The sequence below is a fragment of the Helobdella robusta genome (genome assembly GCF_000326865.2).
Source record: "Helobdella robusta unplaced genomic scaffold HELROscaffold_11, whole genome shotgun sequence".
Lineage (NCBI taxonomy): Eukaryota > Metazoa > Annelida > Clitellata > Rhynchobdellida > Glossiphoniidae > Helobdella > Helobdella robusta.
This window is the reverse complement of record NW_008703617.1, coordinates 1,581,231-1,594,264: the sequence shown is the minus strand read 5'-3', so window position 1 is coordinate 1,594,264 and position 13,034 is coordinate 1,581,231. Positions and strand designations below refer to the sequence as shown.

Sequence of the window (13,034 nt, the reverse complement as noted above, 5' to 3'; positions counted from 1 at the left end):
GCAAGTTACGTATATATGTATATGTGTGCGTGTGTGTGCGTGCGTGTGCGCTTCTGTATACGTACGTGTTTATTCAAATGTTGTTATTTTTCAATTCAATTGTGGGGAAGTTTTATGAAGATGAGAATATTGAAGATGCCGAGGAAGAAAGGAATAAGAATGAAGAGGATGATGTTGATAATGATGACGACGATGACGATTATGATGTTGACCATAGTTGCGTGATGATAATGATGTAATATGATGACGATGATGATGGTGATGATGATGATTATGATGATGATGATGACGAGGTAGTTGGTGATGGTAGTGATAACGATGACTAAGGTGATGATGATGATGTTGCATGCATACATGCAGTATGGCGACAATATAATCTATCACAATAATGTTCTTCGTGGTGTTGTACAGAAGCCAGTCTTACTTTATACGTTTGTATGTTCGTTTGTATGTTCGTTTGTATGTATGTTTGTATGTATGTTTGTATGTTTGTTTGTATGTTCGTTTGTATGTATGTTCGTTTGTATCATTGTTTGTATGTATGTTTGTAAGTATGCTTGCATGTATGTATACATATATCTATAAGGTTCTGTCCTGGCTGATCGTCATTTTGAAAGGATTAATATTACACAATGTTGTGCTTGTGTGTGTGTGCATGCGTGTGCGTGTGTGTGTGTGTGTGTGCGTGTGTGTGTGTGTGTGTTTGTGTGTATGAACGCACTAAAATACAAAAACGTCCAGTAAAAATTAATACAAAAAGTTATTTTTTCTGACTGATAACATGTAGAAAAGGATTTAAAAACTGTCAGTCAGTCATTCTTTCATTGCTTTTTTTTATTCGTTCGTTCATTCGTTTATGTGTTTAATCTTTAATCTCAATTTTTGGTTCATTCATTTTTAATTCCTTCGTTTGTTCAATCATTCATTTTCATCGTTCATCCGTCTAATAACATTTTTCTATTCATTCAATGTGTATACTCTACCATTTTATTAAGTAATTCATTCAAACATTTATCCATCCATCTATTTATCCATTCATTCATTCATTCATTCATTCATTCATTCATTCATTCATTCATTCATTCATTCATTCATTCATTCATTCATTCATTCATTCATTCATTCATTCATTCATTCATTCATTCATTCATTCATTCATTCATTCATTCATTCATTCATTCATTCATTCATTCATTCACTCATTCATAATATAATATACATACATCGAATATGTATTGTATATATGAGAGCGCATCTGTTACTGACTCCAGGGCAATGACATTTTCTATATCATTAGTGAGAAATTTTGTTGGCCATCATAGCTGTTGAGACATCTGGATTCAAACAAGAGAGGTTGAATGATACCTCGACGAAGAACTCTTGTAGGACGTAAATTGTCTCCTGTCTATTTCAAACGTTTGCCTTTCATTCTAAAATATAATTTTTTTTCAAAATTTTGGGGTTTTTTGGTTTGGCCGAATTCGGATATTTGATCGAATTCACTATTTAGCACTTTTTTACTATATATATATATATATATATATATATATATATATATAAATATAATATTCTATAATTTCTACCGAATGTTTCGGTAGAATTTATAGAATATTTTAAAAATTATGGTCTATTACCAACATATAAATATAAATAATATATATATATTGCATTTCTGACTTTTTATCTATATCTATAGGTATCTATAAGTATATATATATACATATATACATATATATATATATATGTATATATATATATATATATATATATATTTACACACATACATATACACATACGAGAACATTTATATTTATACGGGCGCGTCCAATGCAAATATTTGCAACAACGGCATTTCTCACTGGTTATTTATTATAATTATTATTAATTATTATTATTTATTATTATCATTATTATTATTATTATTAATGTTATAGGTATTTGAATTATTATTGTTGCTGCTGTTTCAGTTGTTAATATTCTTATTGTTTTTAGCGTTTTCTGTTTGTTCTTCAATGTTCATGAGGTTATATGCCGATAAAAATGTATTAATTCGTTAATTATTATGTCCTTTCAAATTATAAATATTTTTAAGTATTATGAATAACTGTTGTTATATTTTAAACAATTATTCGAGTGAATCATAATTTTGTAATTCGCCAGGTCAAGAAAAGACATCACCATGGCACGTCTATAATCATCCACTTTGTTAAATTAACGACGACGATGACGATGATACGATGATGATAATGACGTCATAAAGAATTTTCTAGAAAAAGATTCAGCGCGAACAAAACAAAACAAACACTGACGCAGAAGAAAAAACATGGCCTCCATATTATATTAGACACGTAAGTTGTTTTCCATGATGAGAGTATGAAAATAGAAAGCATTTTAGTAATTTTTTTCATACTTTCTTTCACTTATTATCATAGCGTGACACGTTGACTTTATGACGCAAACTTGACTTAAAGGAGACCAGAAATGACAGTGTCAACATCTTCGTCATCATCGTCATCATCGTCTCCATCATCGCCTCTACCTTCATTATCGCCCATGTTTTATTCTCCATCATTCAAATTATTTTCTCGCTGGCTGACGCCAATTATGGATCCATCTTCCACGTCATAGTCATCTTCGCCAGCATCATCATCTTCCGCAATCAGGACATCAAAGCCAACCGGGATAGCAGCAGCAAGAACATCATCACCGTCACTTACGTCATCATCACATTCACCATCGTCAAAAATGACGCGGTCAGCATCCTCAACAACTTTGAAAAAGATGACGCCATTATCCACTGTAGCAGCAGCAACAGCAACAGCAGCAGCATCAACGTCAACAAAAATGACGTCATTATCAACAACAATTTTGAAAACAGCAGCAATTCATTCATCGCATGCGTCATATTTGACGCCGACTAGGCTATCTACAGACGTCATCTTGCTCTCCTGGGCGATAATTATGCTATTATTTGCATCATCATCGTCGTCATCGTCTTCGTCGTCGTTGCTGCTGCCGTATTCATCATCGCTGCTGTCATCATCATCATCATCATCGTCATCATCATCATCATCATCATCGTCATCATCATCATCATCATCATCGTCATCATCATCATCATCATCATCGTCATCATCATCATCATCATCATCGTCGTCGTCTTCGTCGTCACCTCCATTACAAACAACATCTCTACATAATATCAGCCAACGCTTAAACAAAGATAATATAAATAACAATAAAAATAATGACGACGATGATGATGATGGCGTAGAAAATGTTTCATCATCATCATCATCAGCTAGTAGTAGCAGCAGCAGCAGTAGTAGCGTCATGGGCGTGGAGGAAGAGGAGCAGCAGCACAATAGCGTACTGCCACCGTCCGATGAACGACGCACCAAGCGAAACAAAAAAAATAATCGCTACATTAGAACGCAGAGCGCATTCGCGTCATCCCATTCTTCTCTTTTTTCTTCTTCCTCTTCCTCTTCATCATCATCTTCTTCATCTCCATCATTTTCTTCATCATCGTCATCTTCTTTTTCTTCTTCATCATTTTCTTCCTCATCATCGCCGTCGTTGTCATCATCGTCGTCGTCTTCTTCAACAAAAAAGGCAACAACATCGTCAAATCTGAATCCCAACCACAACATCCACAGCAACAACATCCACAGCAACAACAACAACAGCAACAACATCCACAGCAACAACAACAACAGCAACAACAACACATCACCACTACCCACAAATTTCTTACATTCACTACCACCAGAGCCCATCACATTAGAATGCTTACAAAAATGCACATGCACTCAATCCATCATCAACGCTTGTAACTCCGCTATAGCCGCTTTCAACTCTAGCTCGGATTCCAGCTTAGCGACTAAAACGGACGTAGCCGTATCTGTAGCCGGCTGCAACTGCTGTGTAGCTTGCAGTCGACAGCTCGGCGATATTTGTGATCGGAATAATCAGTGCGATCAAGTTAAGGGTTATTTTTGCAGTTTCATTCTCGATGGTGGAGCCAGAGGTGTTTGTCGCTGTAAGTTTTTTGCTTTTCAATTTTTTGGGGGTTTTTGGTTTTTTGATTTTTCTGGTGTTTTTTAAATTTGTATTTGTTTTTTTTTCACGTTACAACAATAACAATGACATCACCTCAGCCCACCACAAATGATAACGTAACGACAACAAACTACAACCCAGCAAACAAAAGTCGTGGCTGTAAAGTAGGCTCTGCTTGGTACGAAGATGGCATGCACTTCAACCTGAACTGCAGTCGCGTGTGTAGCTGTCAGGACGGCCACTACGTCTGCTCTTCTCTGTGTCCGTCGGAGGATATCCTTCCATCTTCTCAACACTGCCCGCATCCACAACTTGTCCCCGTGACTAACAGGTGTTGTCGCGAGTGGATTTGTTACCACGGTGACCAGGGAGAGAGTAGAAGAGGTGAAGGTCGTCGCAAGGTTGCTGATGCTGGCAGGTTATTCTCATCGTCGTCGTCATCTTCTCCATCACCATCGTCACTAAGCGATGATGAGGATGATGATGTTAATGGAATTGTTAATCATCACGATGCCGAGACGTTTGAGTTAGATATGGGTGGGTGTTTATTTGTTTGTCTGTGTGTGTATGTGTGTATGTCTGTATGTGTGTGTATGTGTGTGTGTGTCTGTGTGCGTGTGTGTGGCTTGTTTCGTTTACTTTTGTTCTTTTTCTAATGTTGCTTATTTAATTACAACCATGACATTCATTAGCAGATGTATACAACTTTCCTATGATTGTACATACTTAGAAAAACTTGCCCAAACAGCCCAGCCAACAAACTGTTCACTAGAATCCACAACATCATCATCGTCGTCGTCGTCAACAACAACAACAACAATGAGAACAACAATGGAATGGACAGGTTGTTCATTAACTTGTGGAGTGGGCTGGAGCGAGAGAAAGGTCTTCATCGGAGGAAAGACATGTCAACAATATGTGATCGAGAAGAGATTGTGTCTTATAAGGCCTTGTGATCTTAATGATAAACATCTGGTAAGTTGTTGTTATTGTTGTTTTTGTTTGTTTGTTATTGTTGATGTTGTTGTTTGTTTGATGTTACTGTTGTTGTTTGTTTGTTGTTGTTGTTGTTAATGATGTTGTTGTTGATGTTGTTGTTGTTGTTGTTGATGTTACTGTTGTTGGTTGTGTTGTTGTTGGCGTTGTTGTTTTGTTTCTTATGTTGTTGTTGCTTTGTTTTTGTTTTCGTTGTTGCTTGTTTGTTGGTTTTTTGTTTTAAAAGATGTTGTGATGGAAAAAAAGTTAAACAAACCTCAAACCAAATTAAACTTTTTTAATTTGACTGGTGCCCATTTTAACGCAGAGTTTTTACACTGTCAGTTTTATTTACATTCAATTTTTATCATTTATTTGTTGTCTGTTGTTGTCTGTTGATGTTGTTGTTGTTGTTGTTGATGATGTTGTTGTTATTGTTGTTTTTTGGCTAGCGTTGATTTCTAAAACCCAGCGATCTCAATTACAAAAATATTATGTGCATTGGAAGTTGTTGCTGTTGTTGCCTGTGTCGTCGTCGTCGTTGTTGTTGTTTTGTTGATTTTGCTGTTGTTGTTGTCTGTGTGTTGTTGTTAGTTTACTGTTTGTCACCATCATCGTCATCATCATCTTAAACATCACAACCATCAGCATCCAAACGTCATTAGTGACATTACCATTCGAACATCATCCATCCATCCCTCATCAATACATACATACATACATACATTCATACATTCATAAAAACATACATACAAACACACACACATACGTACATACATACATTTATATAAACATACATACATTCACACACACATACGTACACACTTTCACACAAAAAAAAACACCAACATACATACATTCACACACACACACACATACATGACACCGAATAACACCCACACACAGACACACACACCGACATACACACACAGACACGCACACACACAGACACGCACGACGCATCCATCATTGCCTTCTTTTTTTCCCATTCCAGCTACAAAAATCGATACCTGTCCGAGCGTGGTTGTCTATCTACTGATCTTTAATTATGTATTTCAGATGTTTGTGTGTACGTACGTACGTATGTATGTGTGTGTATATGTGTGTGTGTATGCGTGTGTGTATGTGTGAGGATATGTGTTAGTACAAAGTGTGTGTTTGTGGCTAATAATGTGTTTTTGCCCGATATAAAGTGGATGGTTGTTTTGTTAAAGTTTATTTTTGTTGGATGTACACACACACACACACACACACAAATGTACACGCACGCACACGCGCGCATACAATGTGCATACACTATGGTTTTAATATGGTGTTTATATATCACTTAGTGGGCACATTAAATTGTTATGCATTTTTATTATGGCTTCTGTCTATTTTGAGATGTTGTTCCGTCGTTAAGTGCGTGCGTGTGTACGTGTTTATACTTTGTTCCTACTGTATAACTATTGTATTTTCTTTCATTGTCTTAGCATATCAATAGCGATATATCTTAGCATATCAATAGCGATATTCATTACCATATACACATCGTCAAGAACTTGTTACGAATTAACTATTCATAATTATTTATAATTATAACTAATTATAAATAATTATAGTAATTGTAACTAATTTTGAATAGATTATGAGTAATTATTACAAGTTATGAATAAATTATGAATAATTATAACTAATTATGAATAAATTATGATAAATCATCAAACCAGGAAGGCAAGGAATGCAAAAATACTTGGAGGCAGGATTCTCCCATACGCTACAAACACAACAACTGCATCAGCGTTAAGGATTTCAAACCTAAGTATTGTAGTACGTGCAAGAAGCATAGGTGACCTATTGTTGTTGTCGTTGTTGTTGTCGTTGTTGTTGTCGTTGTTGTCGTTGTCGTTGTTGTCGTTGTTGTTGTTGTCGTCGTCGTCGTTGTTGTTGTTGTTGTTGTTGTTGTTGTTGTTTTTGTTGACGCAATTTTTATCAACAAAACAAAATGTCGCCAACAATTGTATTGACAGATGCTGTCTACCCGATCAAACTAAGACATTAACCGTGGATTTCAACTGCAATCTCAACAACAACGACAACAACAACAACAACAACAACTACTACAACAACTACAACAACAATAACAACAACAACAACAACAATAATAATAATAATAGCACGACGACTACTATCAACATGCTGATCATGTGGGTAAAGAGCTGCAAATGCAAAGAGGCGTTTTGCGCCAAATCATAATAATAATAATTATAGTTATAATTATTATATATAATTATAATAATTATTATTAATAATAATTTTTTTTATTATTTTCTATTAACTATCAAAGCACTGAACATGTTTGTGTATGTGTTTGCATACGTTAACTCTGGTTTATAATGTGTATATATGAGAAAGAGTTATTGTTTATTATTATATATAATTATTATTATTTATTTGTTATTATTATTAATTATTATTAATATTTGATTGGTTAATATAATGCTAACAAATTATTGATTTGAACGAGTTTTTAACGATATGAACAAAAGGATGATTCAATATTGTTAAAAAACCACTTGTTGATTACTTACGCACATACACATACACGCACAAACACACGTACACACACAAACACACAAATACACACACAAAAAAACACACAAGCACACAAATATACACACACACACACACACATACAGACACACACATACAGATACACACACTGACACATATATAAAAAAATAATTTTTTTTTTAAATATAAATCTGTAATAACTACATCAGCAACACCAAGACAGAGCCTTAAAATCATCTAGCTTTTTGTTATATATATATATATATATATATATATATATATACATATACATATAAATACATACATCATGTATACTTATATGCTATATATATATAGTTTACATACATATAAATGACCATACTTTATGTATTATATATATATATACGTATATACGTATATATATATATATATATATATATATATATATATTTATATAATGAATGCGGAACCCATATAACAATAGAAAGAGCGCTTTTTAAGTCTTAAAAACGTACAATTTTTATTTAAATTTTGTTCAAATTAAAAAAAAATAGCAGAAAATTTACTGAGAAAAAAAATCTAACGCTAATGTTAAAAAATCTAATTTGAAGTTTTAAAAGTTATTGAGTTGAAGAGATTGATTCTGAAATTATTAACACACTCCAAACTGAATATGTCGCCAGACCCTTCAAGGAACTCCCAGCCAACCAGCCACTCCTACACTCCTACCACCAACAACAACATCATCATCTTCTCCATCTTCGTCATCATTATTTCATCATCCAAAGCTTCATCACAACAAGCTTCTCCAAATTCAACAGCAACTGCAACAACTTTTGCTACCAATTTATTAAGTAGTTTTATTCCAGTAAAAAACTCCAGCTGCTTAGTTTCGCACCCTACTTATCAGTACGTATTTCATCTAAACGGGGCCATGAATTGCGTGCTTGATGCGGCCCTTTGTGCTTGGAGGTGTCTCAAAACTTTGAATTGTACTGGGTTTAATATTGAGAAGAACGTGACGAGTGTTACCGGTCAGAAAGTTATTGAAATTAAGTGCGAGTACTATGTAACTGGTGGGAGTAGGTTTGGACGGAGCTCTTTGAATGTTTGTCGCTTTTTCACAGTAAGTTTGCTTGTTTGTTTGTTTGTATGTATGTATGTTTGTTCGTTTGTTTGTTCGTTCTTTCGTTCGTTCGTTTGGTGTGTATGATTGTTTTGAAGTGAACAAATTTAGTTATATTGGAGATATTTTGTTGTTATGGCTGAAGCTTTTTGTTTCAATTAAAAACTTATTTTAATAAAATAATTGAGAATAAAGTTCAATTAAAATGATTAATGATGAATTGTTTTTAATTTTCAGAAAGTCCCAAAAAAGTAAAAAAAATTGTTTTCTCCAATCCTCCAAATCTATCCATCCATCCATCCACCCTTTTATTCATTTATCTATTTATTCATTCACCATTTTATTCATTTATCTATTTATTCATTCATTCATTTGTTTATGTATTCATCTATGTTTTTCTTCATATATCTGTCTGTTGTTGTTGTTGTTGATGATGATGATGATGTTGTTGTTGTTGTTGATGACGATGTTGTTGTTGATGATGATGTTGTTATTGTTGATGATGTTGTTGTTGTTGTTGTCAATGGTGTTGTGACAAAAAACAATTTACTATTATTCTTGTTTTTATTTTTACTCATATTTTCCATCCGAATCACGTGACTCTCGGCCTACCTAAGTACGTGCAGACAATTTTTTTAAATGCAAATCCAATATTGACTAGATTCCTTTGCCTTTGCTCTTACATCCATTAGTTACGCCTGCGTGTGTGTGTGCGCGTGTGTGTGTGCTTGCGTGTGTGTGCGCGTGTGCTTGCGTGTGTTTGTGTGTGAGTAAGAAACCAACAACGACAACATTAACATAGACATGAATATAACCAACGACAACAACAACACGAACGTGAAAATGTTGGAATGAAATTTTTAATAAAATCGTCAAAATTGGAAAAGTCGTATCGAACGATGGAGAAAGAATAATTTCTCTTGCGAAAAATTTGAATTATATTTTGCTTATTTTGAATTTATTTTCTAGAATTTATTGTGTGTTACCATGGTGAAGACAATATATACATTTTTTTTGTTTTTGAAGGAAATTTTTTCGGTCAATTTCTTTCGACAAATAAATAAATTTGCTTTTAAACATTGCTCGTTATTATTATTATTATTATCATTATTGTTATTATTATTATTATTATTATTATTATTGTTATTATTATTATTATTATTGTTATTATTATTATTGTTATTATTATTGTTGTTGTCATTGTTGTTGTTGTTGTTGTGTTGTTGTTGTTGTTGTTGTTGTTGTTGTTGTTGTTGTTGTTGTTGTTGTTGTTGTTGTTGTTGTTGTTAATATTGTTTATGATGTTGTTTATGCTGCCATTGTATAAATCCCATTATATTTTTCATACGTAAATTTTTCATTTGTTTGTTGCGAAGAAAACAATTTTAGAAGGAACTTTTTTTTTCATAATTCGGAAGAATAATACTAGCAACAACAACAATACTAATAACGACGATAATAATAATAGTAATAATTAACTTGTTAAATAAATACTACTGATAATATTTTTATAAACTTTCAATACTGTCAGGTTATTCTTTCAGTACTGCATCGCTATGAGTTGCTAGTATTGGCACCATTGGGTGTATTAACTTTATTAGCAGCTACGTATTCTCCGTTTCCTTCTTCATTTTATTATTTTTTTCATTTGAAGTTTTATTTTATGAAATGCTAAAAAATAAGTAAAACTTCTCACTATAAAATTTTCGAAGTCGCTTTTCAAAAAAATTTTGACATTCAAATGTGTGGAGAAGCCGAATGTAACTTTGTGAGTAACTTTGTTAGGTTATTAACTATTTCAATCGCATTTTAATTGATTTTTACGATAAAATAATTACGAATAAATAATTGAGAAATAATAAATCAAGAAATAAAAAAATTAAGTGTACAGTCATTAATGTTAATGTTTCTGGTCGGCTAGAAAACGCTAACTGGCAAACTATTTTCAGTGTTGACACCTGGAGTAATTTTCAGGAATTATTTTTTACTTGCTGGACCTCTGCCGATGACGGTAATTTTATTAGACTTTACAACTTTCGTCGACGATTTTGCGAAAGAATTAATCTTAGTAGTCTTTTCAACTTTTGGAGTCGGCTTAGTTTTCTTGAAAGAGCTTTTGATAAGCAGGTAGATCAACTCGAGGACTTTCACTCCACTAGCCACTGTCACACCCAACCAAAGGGACAGGGACAACATCCCCCCACTGATCCGATCATCGTGTTCCACGGATATGCCTGGCTGTCGTTCTGGTAATACGGATAGTTTTGCTTCATGACGAATTTTATCTCAACGAATGATTCTGGAATTTCTGTCAACTTTTTGATTGGTATTTGAGCGCCGGTAGCGTTGCTAGTACCGTAGTACTTGGCATACCTCGACCTTACCTCTCTTACACTCTCACACTTCGTTTTAATATATTTTTCAAAAAGATCGAATTGAACAGCAGGCTGGAGCCAGGCAGCAGATGTTAGATAAGTTTCGTACAGTGTTTCCTGGCATGGTACTCCGCACGATTGCTTACAATTGATCGCTTTCGATACAATAGGGACTGACTGGTTAGAAGGAGTTAAACAACTAGTTAAGCTAAAGCTAGGGAGCGTGGTCTTCTAGTATATAATAATAGGCGAGTACATAAATTAAAGGGAGTAATCTTAGTTATCTCTTAAACACATTTTATGTCTCAACACACTCTCACTTGAACACTCCTTGATGATCTTTACATTATTTTTATAAGCGATATTCAATTTTATAGTTCATGTTTTGTTATAATATTAAACAACAAAAAATAATTATTAACAATAGTGGGTGAGTCGTTTCTCGTTCAATTTCAGTTATTAAACTTTATAACATTTTAAACACTGACTGATACTCAACACACCTAAGTCGTCAATTAAAGTCATCTGTCATTATTTTACGTACATGAACTAATTTTGAGTTATTTAACGTTAAGCGAGTGAGTTTACAGAAACAGAAAGAATTTCCCTAAGAACAAACTACGTTGTTCGTACTGTAATCGTCGTAAAATGGCAAAGAGCGAGCAGTATGACAATATGCATGTTGAACTGTAGGCGAAATTGCATCGTCTAATGAAATATTAACGTTTTTAATACGCTAATCGATGATGCCTTTGTAAGCGGGCATTGTCATGTTCATATGCCCTACTGGGCCAACTTTTCACCCACCTCATAATTCATTCATTCATTCATTCGTTCGTTCGTTCGTTCGTTCATTCATTCATTCATATTCATTCATTCATTCATTCGTTCCCTCATTCATTCAGAAAGTCAAACTTTAAGACATTTAGACATTCGTTCATTCATTAGACATCGATTTATTATTAAATTTATAATGCCAGAGTCAATGTTTTTTGCAGACATGCAATTAGTACAGACAGTAGTAGTAGTAGTAGTAGTAGTAGTAGTAGTAGTAGTAGTAGTAGTAGTAGTAGTAGTAGTAGTAGTAGTAGTAGTAAAAGTGGTAGTAGTAGTAGTAGTAGTTGTTGTTGTTGTAGTAGTAGTAGTAGTAGTAACAGTAGTGGTTGGTTTGTTGTGGTTGTGGTTGTATTATCAGTTGTGGCAGCAGCAATATTAGCAATTAAACGTGATTTAATAAATTTTTCCATATTTTATTGCCAAAATTGAAATTGTAAAATGTAAATAGTTGTTATAAGATCTTCAAAAAGTGTTAAGCATCCTACTAACAGACTGAATAATGTAAAATACAACACCGTAATAGGCAAAAAGGAATTAATTTATAATGAAAAATGCAAAAAACTAGAAGTCAAATGTTGTTACAAGTATATTAAGATCAGATACAAAATGATTTGAAAAAATTTTTTACCGCTGAAACGAGCATGAATGATGTTTAATTATATAAAACAAATTTATTCTTAAAACACCTCAACAGATACATTTTTTTTGGATAAAGATTGTGTCAATTAAGACAGATTTTTATGGTTTAGAATCTGATTCTATATGAAAAAAAAAAATCGTTTTGAAGTTTACGGAGAGTTAATTTTTAATTTTCTCAACAAAATTCGACTCTACGACATCTGAATTTTCCGTATTCGCTACGCTATTAATCCTCGCAGAACCTGAACTTCTCTTCCTATGGTAACTCTTGACCAGCAAGTACAGCAACTCCACGATCTCTACTGCACTAGCCACGGTGATACCCAACCACAGGGACAACATCCCACCCACAGTCCCAATCATCACGTCCCACGTGTAGGCTGCACTTTCCGTTTGGTAGTAAGGGAAGTTTTGTTTCATCACGAATTTTATCTCTAGTAGAGATTCCTTGATCTGTGTCATATTTGACTGCGAGATTTCAACGCTGG

The 13,034-nt window shown here is 33.6% G+C and overlaps 3 protein-coding genes across 3 annotated transcripts in view; 1 reads left to right on the top strand and 2 right to left on the bottom strand.

Annotated features, from left to right (window-relative positions):
• Positions 1-3,912: 3,912 nt before the first annotated feature.
• On the top strand, positions 3,913-7,272 carry HELRODRAFT_72657 (hypothetical protein; the record flags this gene model as incomplete). Its single annotated transcript, XM_009012747.1, has 5 exons — positions 3,913-4,042; positions 4,204-4,455; positions 4,811-5,037; positions 6,747-6,865; positions 7,047-7,272. Coding segments are annotated over 5 exons (954 nt in total), but the record flags the coding sequence as incomplete, so codon positions are not given.
• Positions 7,273-9,352: 2,080 nt separating this feature from the next.
• Positions 9,353-11,751, bottom strand: HELRODRAFT_167219 (hypothetical protein; the record flags this gene model as incomplete). Its single annotated transcript, XM_009012746.1, has 4 exons — positions 9,353-9,393; positions 10,684-10,941; positions 11,052-11,247; positions 11,704-11,751. The coding sequence occupies 4 exons, from the start codon at positions 11,749-11,751 to the stop codon at positions 9,353-9,355; spliced, it is 543 nt and encodes a 180-aa protein (XP_009010994.1).
• A 954-nt stretch (positions 11,752-12,705) lies between these two features.
• Positions 12,706-13,034, bottom strand: part of HELRODRAFT_167218 (hypothetical protein) — a gene marked incomplete at both ends in the record, with an annotated part of 2,101 nt that continues 1,772 nt past the window's right edge. The window contains one exon of the mRNA XM_009012745.1: positions 12,706-13,034. This exon is cut by the window's right edge and continues 1,312 nt beyond it. Within this exon, the coding sequence (XP_009010993.1) occupies positions 12,706-13,034 (329 nt within the window).